The sequence below is a fragment of the Daktulosphaira vitifoliae genome, unplaced genomic scaffold (assembly GCF_025091365.1).
Source record: "Daktulosphaira vitifoliae isolate Bord-2020 unplaced genomic scaffold, ASM2509136v1 Scaffold_5, whole genome shotgun sequence".
Lineage (NCBI taxonomy): Eukaryota > Metazoa > Arthropoda > Insecta > Hemiptera > Phylloxeridae > Daktulosphaira > Daktulosphaira vitifoliae.
Window position 1 is genome coordinate 19160612 of NW_026099576.1, and position 21064 is coordinate 19181675.

At 25.2% G+C, this 21064-nt stretch overlaps 3 protein-coding genes across 8 annotated transcripts in view; 1 reads left to right on the top strand and 2 right to left on the bottom strand.

Annotated features, from left to right (window-relative positions):
• The window catches only part of LOC126907618 (protein O-mannosyl-transferase TMTC1-like), a 323473-nt gene that overhangs the window by 145142 nt on the left and 157267 nt on the right, over nucleotides 1-21064 (top strand). The window lies entirely within an intron of this gene.
• The window catches only part of LOC126907647 (uncharacterized), a 36603-nt gene continuing 17566 nt past the window's right edge, over nucleotides 2028-21064 (bottom strand). Inside the window, exons 2-6 of one of the 4 annotated variants that reach the window (XM_050689086.1) lie at nucleotides 3887-4334; nucleotides 3078-3341; nucleotides 2828-2958; nucleotides 2324-2448; nucleotides 2028-2264 (exon numbers count right to left, since the gene is read on the bottom strand). In XM_050689086.1, coding sequence (XP_050545043.1) covers nucleotides 2171-2264; nucleotides 2324-2448; nucleotides 2828-2958; nucleotides 3078-3341; nucleotides 3887-4049 — 777 coding nt within the window. In that variant the 5' untranslated portion in view covers nucleotides 4050-4334 and the 3' untranslated portion in view covers nucleotides 2028-2170. Of the gene's footprint in view, nucleotides 2265-2323; nucleotides 2449-2827; nucleotides 2959-3077; nucleotides 3342-3474; nucleotides 3733-3886; nucleotides 4335-21064 lie in introns of those variants that run through there. The other 3 variants (XM_050689084.1, XM_050689085.1, XM_050689083.1) reach the window with 3 other exon arrangements.
• Nucleotides 11686-21064, bottom strand: part of LOC126907632 (leucine-rich repeat-containing G-protein coupled receptor 4) — a 22541-nt gene continuing 13162 nt past the window's right edge. The window contains exons 2-4 of the mRNA XM_050689055.1: nucleotides 14317-14428; nucleotides 13165-13548; nucleotides 11686-12574 (exon numbers count right to left, since the gene is read on the bottom strand). Of these exons, the coding sequence (XP_050545012.1) occupies nucleotides 11888-12574; nucleotides 13165-13548; nucleotides 14317-14428 (1183 nt within the window). The 3' untranslated portion in view covers nucleotides 11686-11887. The remainder of the gene's footprint in view (nucleotides 12575-13164; nucleotides 13549-14316; nucleotides 14429-21064) is intronic.

A 21064-nucleotide genomic window follows, 5' to 3' on the forward strand; every position in this document is an offset into this window, starting at 1 on the left:
AAGTATTTAATTATTATTTGATATATTTTTGTGTATATTTACCTGCCCACAGGGGGGTTTCAAAATTTTTTCACAAAATAATAACTTTTTCAAATTAACTTTTGAAAATGTTTATGAAATACTTATACCTTCAAATATGCCTTAAATTAAAGGTTATGTAATAAACTTTATTTAAATTGACATCTCGACTTGCCTTCATAGTAAAAATGACTATCGTATTCAAAAAATGCAATATTTGTTTCAATATTATCGGTTTTGTATTTTATTAGATTTTAAAATACCTTACAAGGGGAGTACATAGATTTTCATAAATACACCCAAAGAAAAACCTCAATCAATTTTGATAGAGAAATTTTATCAAGGGTTTATGATAATGTTTTATTAATACGAACAAAATAATTATTCTTATAAATAATTATTGTTCAAGACAAGAAAATAAATTATCATATTGATAAATATATCATAGATTCAATAGTAATGATATACGTATTTATCAAATTGAACAATGAATTTATTATATAGATCGAGGTTTTTCTCTGGGTGTATTATATAAATCTAATTGACATACAATAAAAAGTTAAACATATTTCAATTTTTTGCTTCTTTTACGCGTTTGTAGTAAGATGTTCAAACCCGCCTGTGGCTAAGAATTTTTTGGTTATTTTTCTTAATATTTCTTGAGTTAGAATAATATTATCAACTCATATGATTAATTCTTTTTAAGGTGAAAAAAATTTAAATTTTGTTTCATTTTTATCTCATTTAGATTAAATATGCAATGAATATCAAGGACCCCATCACTGAAGTCTCCCCTCGTGAAAAGAAATATCTCATTCATATAAAATTCTTTTACAATATGGTTTTTTTTGGGACTATCATTTATTTTCTCGGCTTGCAAGTTGGACAAAAAGTTATGGTACACATTCACCTTTTTTCTTATAAACTTTCACAAAAATAATTTTAAAAAACCAAAAAAGTAGGGTAAATTTCATTTTGCACTAATTATTTCTTACATATTGAAAATAAAAACAGTAATAATTTGAAAACAAATTTTTTCTTTTATNTTTGCACTAATTATTTCTTACATATTGAAAATAAAAACAGTAATAATTTGAAAATTAATTTCTTTTCTTTTGAGTAATAATATCAAATATTAGAAGGGATAGAAAAAATCTATTTTAAGATTTGAAAACAGCGCAAACAGTCCATTTAGAATAGTTTTTTTTTTTTTGATTCTGATGAAAGTTCCTTGTAGTCCAGTATATTTATTCATAAGTAACAGATAGTTTTTATTGAAAAGTATTGCATCAAGCCATTTAAATTTTATACGTGTTAAAAGTAAAGAACTATAGAACTACTTTATTATTTTAATAATTTCTCCGTATAAATTAGAATATTAAAATATTGAATATCAATTTCATACTAAATTTAAATACTATAATTAGTATTTATTCAAATATTATATTTTTNTAATTTAAATATTATAATTAGTATTTATTCAAATATTATATTTTTAAATCAAAGAACCTAATCAGGATATAATTAAAGAAATAGGAGTTGATGTTGCTTTTGTAATTATCCACCAATTTCTTAGAATTAAACACTATCTATAGATTTACATCGAAGCGTTTCTTATAATAGAGATTTTAATCACTATTAGTCCCATCTATGCCACCTACACACTGTGCCACGACCTCACTGTGCTATCTTTTTTTTTTCTTTTTAATAAGCAAAATATGAATTTTTGTGGCAATGACAATTTCTTCCAAAAGGATCGTTGGATGTCACAATTTTTTGTTTTAAGTTTGTTAATACGTTGAGTTACATATTTAATTTATAGCAATATATATATATATATAACATTTCTAAAATTAGTTGAAACATTGTATACATTTGTAATTTAAAAGAAATCTATTTTTTCTTTCTCTTGAAGGATATGTATTTTTAACATACATCTATCTATAATTATTATATTAAATATGTTAATCAAAAGAATCTTTAATTAATGAAAATATATTTATCACGAATTAGAAATAACATAGAATATTATTAAAATACATTATTTTTTAAGTATTAACTTTATAACATATAATTTTTATTGATAATTTATAAGTTTAATTGAAACATTAACAGAATAAATATCACAAACTGCTGGTTTTGTACCGTTATGTTATAAATAAGGATAGTAAAAATTATACGAATCTATCTGTAACTTCATACAGTCTTCTAAACCAAGATGATCATCTTTTAAACAATAACAGCACCTGTAGATACGAAACAGTATTAATTTGATTATTTTTGATATTAAACCATTCTACATTACCTTCGAACATAAGGGTCTCCAATTATTTCTACATCATAGGCCCATTTGGGCTGTGTATCATCAACAACAAATTTCACTTTTTGTGGATATTTAAAAGGTCGATCAAAACCTAAATTTAAATCTTCCTGAAAAAAAGATAATTTTAAACTTTAGGATCTATTTAATCAATATATGTTCACTTTTGTGCCTACATGCATATCTCGATATTTTTAATTATTCCGAGGGAAACAAAAATACACTATTGTATATAACTTTAAATAAATTTTTTTTTATTCTTTAATATCCCCCGAAAAATATTCAAGATTTATTAACATAATAAATAATTGTTTTTTTATTATTAATTAAAATAATAATAATGAAAACCTTAAAATATTTCAAAGTTAAAAGCATTTTGTTAGAATAAATAAAATATTATAAATATATATAAAACCGAAATAAAATCTCAAAATGTTGATTACCCAGTTTTGTCATATTACAGTGAAGACGATAAAATAATATGCTTACTCTATAGAACTTATAACATTGCCCATTATCTGTAGTTATCGTGCCAGAATTCTTCTTTTTCCCGAAGAAGCATATAGTACCTTTTTTAAATCTACGTGTTTTAACTGGACGTAAGTAACACTCCATGTCTTCTAATTAATAACACATTAAATTGCAAAAATTTTTATACTTTTATAAAAATGTATACAAATTTAAGTATTGAATGTATTTCAATTTTAAATTCAAACAATTTCTAAAAAACTTATGGTACCCTCTTCTTGCTTACTCTTTTCCACAATGGCTGCTCCTTCAATATCTGTTATGTTGGGCTCCGTCATACCAAGTTCGTGAACCTCTTTTTCCAACATTTCACATCCATCAACAGTCTTGTTAATGTTATTGTCAACAATATTTACCCTTTCATCAGACACATTTTCTAACGTAGTCGTTGTTTTAGTTCCTGAATCCTCGTTGTCCATTGTGCCAGATTTCATATCGTGATTACTATCTGGACTTAAGTAACACTCCTTGTCTTCTAGTTAATAACACAGTAAATTGCAAAAATATTTATTTTAAAATGCTTAAGCTTTTATAAAAATGTATACAAATTTAAGTATTGAATGTATTTCAATTTTAAATTCAAACAATTTCTAAAAAACTTATGGTACCCTCTTCCTGCATACTCTTTTCCACAATGGCTGCTCCTTCAACATCTGTTATGTTAGGCTCCACCATACCAAGTTCGTGAACCTCTTTTTCCGACATTTCACATCCATCAACAGTCTTGTTAATGTTATTGTCAACAATATTTACCCTTTCATCAGATACATTTTCTAACGTAGTCGTTGTTTTAGTTCCTGAATCCTCGTTGTGCATTGTGCCAGATTTCATATCGTGATTACTATCTGGACTTAAGTAACACTCCTTGTCTTCTAGTTAATAACACAGTAAATTGCAAAAATATTTATCTTAAAATTTTTAAGCTTTTATAAAAATGTATACAAATTTCAGTATTAAATGTATATCAATTTTAAATTCAAACAATTTCTAAAAAACTTATGGTACCCTCTTGTTGCTTACTCTTTTCCACAATGGCTGCTACTTCAATATCTGCTATTATAGACTCTGCCATACCAAGTTCGTGAACCTCCTTTTCGAACATTTTACATCCCTCAGGAGTCTTGTTAAGGTTATTGTCAACAATATTTACCCTTTCATTAGATACATTTTCTAACGTCGTCATTGTTTGAGTTCCTGAATTCTGAATATCATGACTACTAACTGGACTTAAGTAACAGTCCGTGCTTTCTAATTAATAATACATTAAATTGCAAAAATAATTAGTCTAATTATAGTTAATTTAAAAAAAAATCATAAATGAATTTTTTAATACCGAATATGTAAATCTACACTGCATTTACATGTTCAAATAAATAGGTGTATTAATTCTACGTACGTGTGAAAACACTAGATATCGAGAGAATTTTTGTTGTCTATCGTGTTAAGCTAAATTTCATTAAAAAAACACCTGTGCTACACTAAGCTAAGATACTATACCATTTATATTACGCTGCTTTTTGGAAAGACAACACGTAAAGGCCCTTGCCAACCGACGAAAGAATTTTTTTACTTTCATTATAATTTAATTGTTTTCAAAAAATCAATGTATCAAAATACTTTTTTCACAATTTATTGTGACTGTTTTTAATAGTATATAAGCACAAAAGACTAGCTCTTCTGGACTAAATGCAACAACAAACTAATATGTATTTAAAAATAAACATTTGTGTATCCATATTAAATAATCCGTGGCAACTTGATTTATATATATATATATATATATTAATTAACTTATAAAATAATTGTCTAATTAAGAAAATGATAGGTCGATAACAAATTTTGGAATAGTACTTTAGAATTTATGGCAATTTTAATAATAAACTGAGATACGTTATGAATTTTTACAATATTATTACATTATTACTTCTTTTTTTTGTCAAAGTATAAAAATGTTAATAACTTTCAAATTACTGATCTAAAAGTTTTTATAGACTTTTTATTTTCTTAGTTAGATTATTTTTCTATTTTATAAGTTAATTAAGTAATATATAAAAAGCTTATAATATAGGGATCATCAACGATTATTAAATATCGATAAAACTTTGATACCGATATTGTATTGAAATATCATATTATTATGAATATCGATATATTCAAAATCGATATAAATGGATTTGTCGAAAATAAAATTTTATTTTTTTATAAATTTTACATGGAAATTTGCCACACTCGTAACAGTTTATTACAATTTTAATATGCACCAATAATGTGGCACCAAAAATATTATGTAATTATGAAAAAAAACGATAATCTATTATTATATCAATATATTTCGATGTAGTAATAAAATATCCAAAATATCGGCATGATATATGTGTTCTATAAAATATTGCTGAAGACCTTTATTAAATAAATTTGTTACTGTTTAAAAAAATAAAGTTGGTACCCTTATATGATATAAAGGATCGACCTAAAAAATATTTAGAAACTCATAAATAAAAAAATTAATTTAATAAAAACTATTAATATTATTGTTTTGGGAGATATTTAGTTATCAACAATAAAATCAATCATACTACACTTAACATTTATGTAATTTTCAAGTTTTTAACATAATTAATTTAGCAACCTAATTAATAACAGAATTAATATGTATGAAAGTGTAAAATAAAGTCTAAGTGTTAGACAATGGTCCAAAGTAAACATTATTGTATATTGGGTAAAAAAGTGTTGCAATAGCCTAAAGGTTGACGCTCGCCGATATCCGTATCCATTTTTTTTTTTTTGTCTTTCACCTTTACTAAAAGTGGAAATAAGGTAACCCTTTGCGTTTGCACGCAATTTCCCGTCAATAATAAAATAAAAATAAGGTAAGTGTAAAAAGTGTTTGTACATCCAGCCCAGACAGCACTAGGGGTACTGGCGTAGTTGAAAAGAAAAATATCATCAAATGTTTGTTGAAAAAGTAACCCGTTGACACCTTTTATATTTTACGATTATTTATATTACAAACAACAACGTGTTGCGCGAATACGGCCAACCATAAAACAGCCGACAGCTAATTTATGTATACGGCAAACCTTTCATTATTCTAAAAACGAGCTATCTGTTAAATCCACAACGTGGGTTTTCTCGTCCGCTATGACTCGGCCCTCATCACCTCCTTTCATGCCTCTCTTGGAATGACAGTAACTTTACTAGCAGCCATCATATTTACATCAGAAAAATATATCTTCGCTTGTGGTCGTTATTATCATTGTCATTACTTATATTTCACGGTGTAACTCTGAGATGTTGTAATAAATAAAATAAAACGTAGAAAAATTATAATAATAACAAAACAGAAACTTAGAACAAGTTTGTAACTGAACACATACTAAGCTCGGCCCAAATGATCGTATAAATATCAGGCTGTTATAGTAATGACACCACGATACATACAATTGTTTCTGTAAATTATCACTCAGAATTCAACTTTCAGTATAAAATATGAAATCCTTAGTTTGAACAGAATTATTATTTTATAAAATAACTATAATATTTGTTTAAAAATTACATTTCAAATATACTAATTATTAATATAAAAAAATGTTAACATTATTTTATATCTATAAATAATAAAAATGTATATTTATTATATATATTATTGTATACATACATATCAACCAACCCAATTCATTATTGTATTAATAAACACTGAAGATTTAATCGAATTAACCATTTTATTATTTAAAAAAAATAGTAATTATAACGTTTAAATTTTAAAATATTGATTTTGATTCCATTATTTTCAACAAATTTGATCAAGATAATACAAAATTAAAAAAAAAACATCGAATAATTAAATTATGCACTCCGCTAAGAAGTAAAACTGCTCTAGATTAAACTTTAATTATCATAAAAGCTTTCTTTACCACATAAAAAATCTGGAAAACTTTTACATTAAAACCATTGTAATATAAGCAAATTAACAAAGACTTATTATGATTTTTTTTTTCAAGTTTTTATTTTACGAGATATATGAGACCAAATAAAATAATTATGACATAAAAAATTTTTTATACTACAATTACTATTTTTTTAAATTATATCTACATGAATAAAAAATACAGATATTTAACAAAAAAATAATCAAATATATTGGAAATTTTACAATTCGGTGAAAAATGTTTAATAATCCTATTTTGATTTCCTAATATAGTAAAATAACCTTATTTATAAGTACCATGCCTAGAATATATAAAAAAATAAAAATAATGCGTTTCAAAATATGGTTGTAATTAATACTCTATTCATTTTAGTTAGTTAATTTCAATACATAATTATTTTATAGAGCAAGTATATATCAATAAATATCATTATAGTAACTTTTGTTAATTTGACTTAAGCATTATTGATTTTCTAATATAAAAGCATGGACATAATTAAGAGATAGAATAGGGTATATTCATAGGACAAACAAATTACATAATATAGACAGGTATATATATTTGATCAAAAGTCGTAATGAAAATCATTTTTAATCACAAACATTTAACTGCTATGCGAGACATTTAATTTTGTTTATGTTCATTTACTTTATTTTTCGTCTATCTTTATTTTTATAGAAATATGAATGAAAATATAAATGTATCTTTATTTATCTGTTATAAAATAATTTTTATATCTATCTCTTGTATCTTATACGGATGCCAACTTTATTTTTTAAATGCCAAAATATATATTAAATAATTAAAAATGGAAAATTATGAAATACAGAAAATGACTGGTCAATAACAACTTTTGAACTAACGCTTCGATAGATATTCACATTTTTGGACCTAAGCACAAGTAGGAGTTTGTCCGAGAAACGTCTAATAATAAAGATAGCAACATCTTTGCTTCACCTCTAGTCTAATTTTAAAATGTTAATAACTCCCAAAAAGTTGTTTTCGGTAAGAATTTTTTTGATTAGAAACTAGTTTATAGTTGACACTCCCAAGGATTTAAGAATGATTTTATAACAGATAAATGGAGATACAATACTTATTTAATAGAAATCTAATGACTAGTGTTAAAAGAATCATTCTATATCAACTATTAAGCTAAAAAACTGTAGACAGGTAAACACATAGTATTAAGGTTTTTTCTATTTAAAACGCAATAAAAATACTACTGTTAGTAAAAACAATAATGAGCCTTATCCTTCTTTTCTAGTAAATAATATTATACATTTTTTGTATTGTATTTTCTTGCAAAATAATAACCAGCCTTAATAACAGGGTGCATGCATATAAAGTCATTATGATAATACAAAGAATTTAGAGCCAATATGAGTATCTTTACTAAACTACAGAACTTTGAAAAAGGTAAAAGTTTATTTGTAAAGACAATATCAAATTCATTCAATACAGCTCACAAAAGGAATTGTCAAAGGATTTAAAAATACGTTGCAATATGATGCACGTAAAAGTCTGTTCACTTTTTGCTTTTCTTATACTATGCTTAGTTTCAAACTGTAACTGTAAAATTTAATTTCTACGTTGGTTATTATAGCTTTCTAATTATATCCAGTAAATATTTACCGTATGAATCGTTTATTGTACTTGGAAAAAAATTTGAGTAATAAAAATACTATTTGATTTTAGGTATTTCCTTAATTTAAAAATTTACAAAATAAATTACATAAAATTTAAAATCATTCAACAAAAAAACTTTATCTCATGATTATTTATACAAATTAATTTGATTTATATATATTTTTAGACCAACATTACAACATTACCAACTTACATTTATATTAAATAAAATAAAAATTTTTAATTTAATTTAAACAAACGGAGTAAATTATAATTATTTCATAAAAATTTACTACATCGTTTTTAACAAAATGTAGTAAATCTATAAGAAATTGAATCTACCGATTTATTATGAGTAAAAAACAATTTAAAATTATATAATATTGCATTCGTTTTTTCGACATTTATTCATCTTGTTTCATGCTCGTAAATTAAGATCCCCTGGCAGTATTGCAATGAAAATATCCAGTTGTTATTCTATTGTAATAACGAGATAAAAGCGATTTGAATTTCATCATACCCCATACAATCTTTGGGTAATAATTTCACGTTCCTTTCCACAAACAATACAGATTTTATTCGATTACGGTAGTTTTAATTGAATTTAACAATGATAAATTTATAATCTACACGGCAGAATGTTGCTTGCTTTCCCCACGGTCATATTCAATAGCCACGTCGATACATAAATACGGTGCCAATCTAGTCCGAAGAGTGATAGGCATGGAAAAGGTAATGCGGGTGGTTACAGGATAGAGGTAATGAATAAACAATAAGCGCATATATATATATATATATATATATATAGTTTTATAAATAAATATACACCCTGATTCTGGTTAAGCACGTAAAAAAATATTTATATCGTCGACGTGATTATTGACCATTAAAGTTTAATTTAAAAAAAAATCGCTAATTCTACCTAATAAAATTTATTTTAAAATCTATTTACATGAAGTCGACTTTTGAATAAAAAATCGATTGAATTTCTACTATTCATCCATATTTTCATGTGATTCATTATTATATCTATCATTGCACTATACAGGTGATCGGTTAACTATATCTCACATAATATCTTTAAAAATACTAGTGTTATAAACAATTTTTTGTTTTAATCATTATGGTTATTTAATGAGCTGTTTCACGAGAAAAATTAAATTTTTATCATCATCCCTTATGTTTAAAACTTGTATCAACTTCATATTTTCAAATAGCAACCTTATATTTTTTTTACACCAATAGATTTAGTTTAATAAAAAAAAAATATTTTGTAAAAAAAATAATTTATTTTATTTAGTATTAAGCACTCCATTGCTCTCTGAAATGTAGGATTTATTAAAAATAAATTATAACAGACTCGAACGTTATAGATCATAAATTGATTAGCGCTACCAGTTTTATAAATAAACATACCAAGCTTACCTTAGTTATTCTGACTACGTGCGTTGACACAGTAAACCAGTAGCTCTTACCGCTACTTAAAATAATGTGACTGTGTTGGAAAAACTACTGAATTTTTTCATCAAATATCGTAATTTTTAAAAGTATCTTGTTCAAAATTTATAATTTATAATTTCTTTTTGTTTTGACGAACAAAAATAATATTGGGTTGCCATTTGAAAATCTGAAGTTGATACAAATTCTAAGTATAAGGGATGATGATAGAAATTTAATTTTTCTTGTAAAACAGCTTATCAAATATCCATAATGATTAGAAAAAAAATTGTTTATAACATTTGTACTTTTAAAGATATTACGTGAGACATAATCAGCCGATCGCCTTGTATAAATAACATATATTATAAATTTCAAAATGTCCATTCTGTACATTTTGATGATAAGATAAAATATCTTATACTTTTGATGATATTACCTAAAATATAGAAAACGTATCACTCCTTGTTATATACAAGGTGGAACAAATCTAACTGACAAATCTTACAACTTTTGCTTAATTATTTATCGTAATTTTTTTAAATGGTTTTTGTATTCCTATACTACGTTAAAAGCATATTTTTTAATATTTCTGCATTGTAAATATAAATTTCAGTACTAGTTGAACCCATCCGTGTTGCTAATCAATCTTCTATTAAAACGATTTTAACTAAATAAGTAATTATTCTAAATATTAATATATCCATTAAAATTTTTTTTGTAGAAATCTCTAAAAATTAGCTGTTTTGAATTAAAAAAAAATATCCTCATTTCATTTTATTATCGGGACTAAGAGAATTTTTTAAAATCGTGGTACTAATAACCAGATATGTTTTGTGATCTTTTTACGTATCGTTGAGGAAATCTATTCAGTAGCTTCTCCAATAGCTTCTCGGATACACATCGAAACAAAAATACGCTTTTAATATAGTTTAAAAGTATAAAATTAAAATAATAGCGTAATGATAATTGTATCAGAATTTATCAGAGTCGTTAGTTAGATCTGCTCCATCTTGTAATATGTAATACTACTATGCACTACACTTATATACTTATACTTGTATATGAATAAAATACTAATCGCAATTGTATTTTTGAATGTATTCGCTTAACTACTTAATAAATGAATTTATGTGATAGAGTATTCTATAACTAAATATTCAATCCATTGACTATTTTGCAAAGGTACCCTAACTCTTAATTAACGGTCACTACGGTACCAAAACTAGCCTTTACTTTGTTTGTTGCTAATAAACAAGTTGAAGTTTCCAAGGCTTTGATATCCGCCGAGTCTTGAGTGCACTTTAATGAACCAACAGACTTTAGTAAAACAATATACAGTATAATTTCATTATGGTAAATTAGTCCAGTTTGCCATTTATATTCAATTAATGAAACTGTACGATTTATTTGCTCACGTTATCAGTTTCTGCAACTTACTTTTTTATTTACTCAAAATAAAATTAATGCTTGCCCATTTAAATTATTAAAGAACAAGACTTTAAAAATTCTACAACGTATTTTTAGGTATTCTAAAAAATAGTTAGTCAGTAGTCCCAAGTATATTTGGGACTACCAATACTTTATTGTACAATGTTTACAATATATTTCATTGTTTTTTTTTTAAGGAGAAACCAAAGTTCAACAAAATAAATTCATAAGCCGTTAAAAATACAAATAATTAATTTAATACTAAGTACTTTTTTATAACACAGTCCTAATAACTTTTTTATCATATAAGAATATCATAATTAAAAAATACCTGTAGTTATTAAATAAAAGTGCGTTTTTTTTATAAATGAACATTCAGTTTAGTATGTAAGTTTAATAGTGAGAATAGACAATTTACTTAAATTACATATTTACATAAAATAAATAATTAAACTTAACATAACAATATATAAATTTATATATAATCAAATTTAAACATGTTGTATAATTATTTGAAATAACTATTATTTTTACGATATTTATAATTAATAAATTATTCACAATAAAGAGTTATAGTGAAAAAATCTTGGTTCTTTTATAATTTTACATTTAAGTAACCTAGTAATAAAAAATTATAAAATGAAGCCACTAAATAAGAAATTGAAATGGCATATCTATAGGATACAGCTGATGAACTCTCTAAACATTTATCGATAACACTTTGTTTAACAACACTTATTGGTTGTCCATTAAATTCTAGAGGAGATATACAAAAGTTCTTGCCAGAAAACCAATCGGTAGACGCGTTGCGACCAAAAGGACGCTTGTCTAAAAACCGAAATAGGTGACAATCGCAAGGAAAATGATTGCTCATCATTGAAAATCCGTCCAAAGCGACAATATCAACCATACCTTTCCTAGGGCTATCAAGAACATGGTTTCCATTAAATCGAAAGTGTTTTACTTGATTTTGCCGAGTTACCACTAATTTTTGAAGGGAGTCAATTTTATTATTTAATATATTTAAACTCCCAACATGTGTTAGCCCTAAAAAAGCTTCAGATCTTATTACACCCAAGTCAGAATCTTGAATGGCCAATACGTGTACTCGACTCAATCCCCTAAATGTATGTGCTTTTAATGATGTCAAATCCATGAATGATAATTTAAGTAAACCCACACAATCAAGTCCGTTAAAAGCGTCTGGTTGTATTTGACGAATACCTGAAGGCATTATCAGATGTTCGACATTGGTTAACCGAGAAAATGCATGCGCTGATACCTACAGTAAAAAATTAGGATTTTACTTACTAATTTTTTTTTAAATACATAAATTTAAATATAAAAATATAATATAATGTACACCTACAAATTTTTTATGGAATTATACAAGTTTTTTTCAAAATATGTCATTCATGCAATGTAAAATTTGTCAAAAATTATATAAATAAAAACATACATATAATTTAAATGATACTTTTTTTCCCCAAAAAGTCTTTAATTTATGTGAAATAATCAATTATTATAATTTTTTTTTTTTTTATGAAAATCCGAATAATAACATTACGGATAAAATTTATTTGAAAATTTAAGTATTAATTAAATTGTAGGAGTACTAAGAGGATTTATAAAAAAAAAAATTTGATGTGTTCGCTTTGTGTATATGAAAATCAGGGCTTGAATCAAAATATATTTATTTTGTTTTTACGTTATAATAATTATAACGTTAACAATATTATTACATTATACATTTTAAATAATTGAAACGTTATAAACTATATTTTATTATGGTGCCATTTTTAAGTTAATGAAAGTGGTAAACTTATCTCCACTACCCTATATTATTGATAGTAAAAAATCACTTATACTTACTATATGAAGGGGATTATTATTCAATAGTATAAGTCTTATGTTAGCTGAAGTTGCGAATGCAAACTCTTCAATAACACTGATTTGATTGAACCCCAGTAGTATGGCTGTGACGTTTTGTAACCCGGAGAATGAGAATTTTCTCAGAGCTCTTAATGGTGTATGTTGAATTGTGAGCTCTCTGAGTCTGGTTAATCCTCGAAAAGCAAATTGTTCAATAGTGTGTATACTATTACCATCTAAAGTTAATTTTCGAAGTGATCGAAGGCCATTGAATGCATCAATAGACAAATATGTTAAATTGTTTTTGGTTAATGACAAATGTTCGACAGTTTTTGGTAGTTCATTTAGTGGAACATAAGTCAAGTGTCCTGAATTACATAAAATCTAGAAATAATGTAATCAATATTTGTGTCAATAACATAACAATCCTAAATATAATGTAAACATATTAATATATCTGAAATATTGTCAAGTTTTATAGGCTAAAATTTCATCAGTATTTTTTGTAAACTGTCAAAAATTACAGTCTTGTACTGTTTTTGAAAAACATTTTAAAGATTTATATTGTTCTTGAATATTAATAAGGATATCGTTGCAAAAATGATCTAATTCACTTTTTAAAACTTGATTTTAATAATCAAAAACTATTGATGTTTAAAGTGAATTTTTAAAAAAATATATAACGTTACTACTACACTAATAGCCTCATTAGTGACCTTAAGTTGATACTAAATGATGGACTTCCGTTGTTTAAATTCATAATATAGACAACAAATAAATCAACATATTAATTAAAATGGAACTACAAGATTATACGAAACAAAAACAATATGTTAGATTTCATAGAACTGAACTTGTAATAGAATTTAATCTAAACTTTATAGTGTGAATATTTATGATACTTGTTAATTTCAAAATAACCAACAAACCTCATGTTAAGCTAAAAAGTTAAACTTTTTCAGAGCGAAATTCAGTTTTTAGATTAAATTTATCAGTACTATTCAGTTCAATAGTTGGGAATAATCCAAATACTAGAAAATAGGTAATACATATACCCATATGTCAAATGAATATAAATAGTAAACTAAAATCGCTTGAATGCTAGCATTTTTTAGGATGTATTGTAAAATAAACTGTGGGATGTTATCTTACCTGTGTGTGTGATAAACAAATACAGTCAGAAGGACATGACCACGAATAAACACCGTTTACTAAAAAACATATTAATAATACCAAAACAACATAAGCATCACCTTTTGTTCGGCTGAAAAATAATATGAAAAAAACGAAATTAATACGAATCATTTTTATTTGCTTTTAAGTAATATAAAAGTCGATATAAACAATCAATCTTTCGCAAAAATATTTGCCTCCCTCGAGGAATTGTGCACCATCCAATATATATATAATGTACCTTTTTGTTTTGCCATGTAGTTAAGTTTTTCAGTTATTTTGGTATAAGAGAATACGAGCAATACGACTCATTAAATATGTATAAAGTGAAAGTCCAAAAAAGAAAGAGTTTGTGTTAATATGGACGACAAAATAAAATAAAAGCAAGTGAAATGGCATTTGAGTGTTAGTTAATCCCCAAGTTACTACGAATGAAAAAGACCATTTGTTACCACCTAGGTAGGTACTTGTGAAATAGAATGTAAAACTTTTTCATTTTATATGGCAATGTTAATGTGGAAACAAAAAAAAGAAGTACTCATACAACTTGACTATTCTATTAAGAATTGTGATATATAGCATTTGTTGTAACAGTTTATTGATGTACATGATACACAGTGTTTTTTAAGTGGTATAAATTCGACCTAAGATCATTGATTACAAAAAATTATAAATAATACTCGTATTATAACTTATATTAATTTTAAAAATCCAAGTACCAACTATTATTATTATGAAATCGAACACCTCATAAATTGTCGAACACACGAGAATTACAAATGATTGTGACTATCAATTAGATAATTAGGTAAATCGGATAATATTACCAAATATATTTTTCTCAGTTTTTTCATATGACTCGTGTTTTCAATTGTTAAATAATTTTTTTTTTCTGAGAAGTACTAATTTTTTATTTTTTACTTTCTTATCTTAATTCATTATAATTTATACTTCTTTCGAAAAATCTTGCCTTATTTTTCGCATTATGTTTATTCCGTAATTCTTAACGAAATAAATTTTAAAATTAATGTACGAAACAACTTTACCTTACAAATAATTTCTAAACGAGCTCGCCTCACTTATATAATGTCTTCCAATTTAATAGAAGAATACAACCTTCATGTTTTAATTAGTCTAATGATAAACATTATATTTTCCTTAATAGACTATAGTAATAAGCAGGAATATTTTGTATTGCTATAGAAAAGTCTAATGAAGTAGTCATTTTTAAAATTTAATTGTGTTATTTTCACATCAAATGAAGTATTATATATTTTATTTACTGCAAAATACAAAGTTACATTATAAAATAACATTCAAGTTGAGTTTTTATACTCAAATATAAAGTTAATTACCTATGCAATATAAAATTAGTTAATCTACATAAAATAGCGAATAATTATCATCAGACACATAATTAATTTAACACATAAATAAGATATGCTATTAGTTTTATTATTTCTATTCGTATAGTCCTCCATTAAATTGGATAAAGGCCATGTAACTTTTAATTCTACTTTCTTCATGTCTTTTATAAAATATAGTTAAATAATGTAATTTCAATTTTCAGCTCTTAACCATAATAACACATTTATTTTTACTTTAGCCGTTTGTTGTCAGGAAAGTTTTATCTTGTTCCAAAATTAGTTAAAGCTTCTTTACGTACAAATTCAATTGTTATACCGTTTTCCATTCTTTATGATACACGTACGCCGTGGATATAAAAAATAAAAAGATGAGCGGAATGAGTAAATGAAAGTACGAACTACCATCTTTGTGCATTCAGAAAAAAACAAAAGCGTTTTACAATATTATTAAGGTAATACTCCTGTTTAGTCTCTCGTTTTATTGTCTTTGTGGTACGGTAACATAGAACTCTTCACTATAAAGCCAACGGAGTTGTTCAGCACAGTTTGCCGTCCGTCTACCGATAAATCGAAACTTTTTTTTTTCATTTCATGTCATACAGTCTATCCCGTTGTATCACTCATTTAATGTTTTATCTATTAAGCTGCTATATATGTATAGGCATACATACATTATTTTCTTAAAAGCTAGGGCTCAAATATAACCATTGTGTTGGCTGATTAAGAAGAAAATAGTACTCTTTTAGGACTGAAGTTTCATTATAGTTCTTATAAGCTAAATGGTCCAGAATATAATATTACTAAGAAAAGCAACTCGCTGAAACTAATGAAGTTCCAGTCAGAAAATACAAAATAAATTATAAAATTAGCTAAATGAAATTTCCTGAGTTTTTGAAAATTCTTTGCAGTCTATCTTATTCTCAAATATAGGCTTTTAATATAATACCTTAGAAATGTTAACAGTACACACTGTTTTAATTAAGTACATATGCGTAATTATAATACAATTTCTGAAGGTACTAATTGAAATTTTTCAAAATAAAAGATAGTGTTGTTAATAAATCATACTGCATATGAATTAAAAAAATTAAATACTAAAACCTCGTTTATTGTATTTTTAATCATTCAAAAAAATAAAATCGATAGAACTTCCACTTTAGAAAAAAATTAAAAAGATATGAAAAAGTACTATTTGATTGTTTTTAACTAATTCGTGTTAAGCTTAATATCATACAATCACTGTTACAACAACCGAAGTAGTTGTTACTATGTATAATCAGTGACCGCAAGGGGCTGATTAGAGGGGCCCGGTCGGCCACAAAACCACAAGTGCACGAACAAAATACCAAAACAACAACTACCTCATTGGATGAATCTCTAGTTTCGAATACTTACAGGATAACTATACATATGTGTATTTATCCTGTAAGTATTTTAAACAATTTTGGACGTAATAAAGCGAAAAATCATTGGAAAAAAAGTGTTAAAGATATGAAAACCTAATGGTGTACACTCATATAACTCTACGTGTACAGAATCCACGATATTATAACAAACCAATTAACTTTTGATCTAGTGAATATTTCAAATTACTATTATTTAAATAATTCATATGGTTTTCTTTTTTTCAATATAGCCATATTTTAGAGCTTTACTTACAAATAAAAAACAATAACTCAGTGAAATTTTTTTTATGTCGGTCATCAAAAAATCTGATCTTAATCTAGTTGAACCTGCAGTCACTAAAAATTTTATAAAAACCACTTAAACTAAGAAATTAAAAAAAATATCTAAAAATTGATTTCTAAAGGACCATTTCCCCATTTATACAAGAGGGATTGAATATAAAAATTATAATATAAAAATTTCACAAAAATCAGAGGAAAACAAATAAAATACAGCTATCTACAACACCCACTATTCGTATATTGTGTGAATCCAACCACCATTTCCTAGTAGTTTAAGTAATATTTTCTAAATTGTTACCGACAATCAAAAATTACCAAGTGATGTTATTTATTTAGTTAAATTAAAGAAAATATTCAAAAAATCTTAAACAAATCATAAAATTAACACTTGGTTAATATTTAAACAATGGTGTTAATGTGTATTTATAATATATTTTATAATTGTATATTCATTAACCAAAACTATGATCTAACAGTTAATAAATCATATAATATCAAAAATATCATGCGCAAATAAACTAAAAATAATTATACTTTCTTACTTAAAGATTGTACATGAGTAAAGATAAAATGAAAGTTAATTATTCACACTAAGTGTTATGAAGTCTTCATATACGCTGTTTAAATCTTATAGAATTTTAACAAATTTGGTTTTATTATGTTACCGATTCCATAAGCTTTCTCTTATTAAAAATTATCCTAATCCATTAATTTTTTTTAACTTTTGTGTCTTTTACAAAGTTAATAGTATGCTTGATGACACTAAAGACCAAATAAAAGGAGTTAAATTTTTTAAATAAGATTTCTTAAACAGTATTATGAAATTAAAAAAATTTAAGAAAAGCGAATAAAATTATCAAATATAAATAAGAAGCTATAAACACTAAATTTAGTAAAAAAAATTAAAAATGTAGAACACAATTAATAAGTATTGAAAAAAAGGAATTTTTAACTCGACAAACTTCTTTTTATAGACTAACTTTTTAACTCGTTTTACAACAAACGACAAAAAATATGACTTCATAAAATCTTAATTTTTATAAATTAACAAAAAAATTTGGTAGTCGTATGTTACAAGCTTGTAGATTTTTTCATAGTATGATGAAATTTTGCTTGATCTGAGTTTTCATAATGACTAACCATTTTATGAATAATAATAAAATATATCGTTATTCTAATCTAACAACAAATTTCCCAAACTTTAAAACATTGTGTCTATCTCCTGGCAAAAAACTCTAACACCATAAATAGTATAAAGTAAACTATTTCATTTCTAATAATTTAAATTAAAAAATAAGATTATCATTTATTTTATTTTTTGGTTCAAAATGATAAGATTTCATTATTATTTAAATAATAAAAATAATTCATTTATTTTATGTTATACTAGTATAAATCCTTAAAAAAATGCATTGCATTTTATATAAATTTTAATATATGAAAACGAAATTAGGTTTAAAATAAAATTGAATAATGAAACGCAATACAATGCTGTATTAACTTCAACGGGTCCTATTATCAAAATGACGATATTTTTTTAGGTGAGATACTTCGTGTTAATATTAGTTTAACTTAACTGGGATTCAAATATGTTTTGAAACGTTTGTCATCGGATTCCCAGAAGAGAAAATTATGACAGCAGATCTCGTATTTCACAACACACATTTAATCGGATATTACTACAATTCTTGAATGTTCCTTCATAATACAATAATTTTCTGTGTGGTTTATAATTACTTCAAATGCAGATATTCACCACTTCTATTCTTACTGTTGCCTCTGTTATTGTCACTTTTGTTTCTTCGTTACATCTTTTAGCATTGATGCTGTTAATGTTAAAATACAACCACTGTCATTTTAAATTTAATAAACTATACGTGTTTAAGTAAATCAAGAAATATAAACGAGTTTTAACGTTTATAAAATTTATAAACGTTTGGATTTAACCCAAACACAAATTATTATACAGAAATATTTTGAAGTAAATTATTGTATATATTAATAATTTCCTCCAGTACCAAACCCAACGGATTTCAATCTCTCTTATTTTTCCAAAATAAGTGCCAAGTTCTTTCATTAAAAGGAAAATTATAAAAATCGGACATCATTAAGTAATTTTTTTAGCATTGACTAATTTTTCAATGTTTTATTGTACAATAAGATATTAATAATTTACTATAAAAAAAATTATTTACACTATTTGAAAAAAAGAATATATTTAAATAAAAAATTAAACATAATTTATTTTTGGTCATCTAAGTAGATCTTAACCATTAATATCAGATAAAACTGTTTTAAACTTTATTAATAGTATTACATTTATTTGGAAATTAAAGCTAGTCAATTGTTACTTCTTTCTTGCATTTTCAATAATATGAACTATCTGTCATTTTTTCATAAAATAAAGTTGCATTAGTATAATTGTATTATCATGTCATGTCATAATAATTCCTTTATAAATGTCAAATGTGCATAAAGAATATTGTAAACGTGTATAAAAATAAAGTCCTTTAGTATCTTAACCCATCTAGAAAGAAAACACGTCAGAATGAGTTGTGTTCTATGTACTCTTTTAAAACTACTTAAAAAAAAGGCAGGTACAGTGTTTGCCGTTCGGGCTGCCCCAAGAGGTTCACGCATACTCGCAAACATATATTCTAAGTTTCAATTTGCATGTGTCTCTTGTTTTTGCCCACTTTTGGGAATATAACTCACAAACTTCGGTTTACCTGAAATACTGATCTTCTACTAAAGTTTTCCTTCGACTTGGAATCAAATGTAATGTAACTGAATTGCTATTGCGATCAAAAGTGATAGCGATAACAAAACTATTGCCATACAATTGATCGTAACCATTCTAACGCTGTCTAAAAACGCAAATGACATTTTTTATCGGATTGATGTGTCTTAAATTAAGGATCAAGTAAAGTAAATTTTTTACGTAATTTTTAAAAATTTTACTTTTGAAAATCAATTTATAATTACTTAAAAAATTTTAATTTTTTGAAATAATTGTTTTAAAATAATACTTAAATGTTTAATAACTCTTGTTTTATAAATAGTTGTCATATTGACACAAAATATTTCTACAGTATCTAAGTTTTTAGAAAAACTGACGAAACAACAAGTGACATCAACGGTATTATTCATTATTAACACCGCCAACAATAAAAAATACCCAGCACAGGGGGTCGCGGCACAGTGGTGACGTGGCATAGTCGGATCAAGTAAATGATATCTGACAGTGATTAAAATCACTATCAAAAATAAACGCTTCGATGCAAATCTTTAGATAGTGTTAAATTTTAAAAAAATTGGTGTTTTATTCCAAAAGCTACTTGATCTGCTGGTTCCTTATTAATATCCTGATTAAGGTAAAGTATGTCGAATGAAAAAGGGTTTATTAAAAAATATTATTTGTCATAAAAAAATTGTGTGGATCCATAAACTTTTCAATAAGTTATAGCATTATAAAGTTAAATATAATATAAATAATAAAATCGAGAATTTTCACACGAAAAAAGCATTCGGTAGCCATTTTCGACATGAAGACAAGTCCAGAGGTCAAATTTTTTTTTTTCAAATTAAAGTATATTACATTAGCTTTAATTTAAGATATATATAAAAGTGTCAGACCTTCCGGAACATTTTCAAAAGTTATGTTGAAAAAGT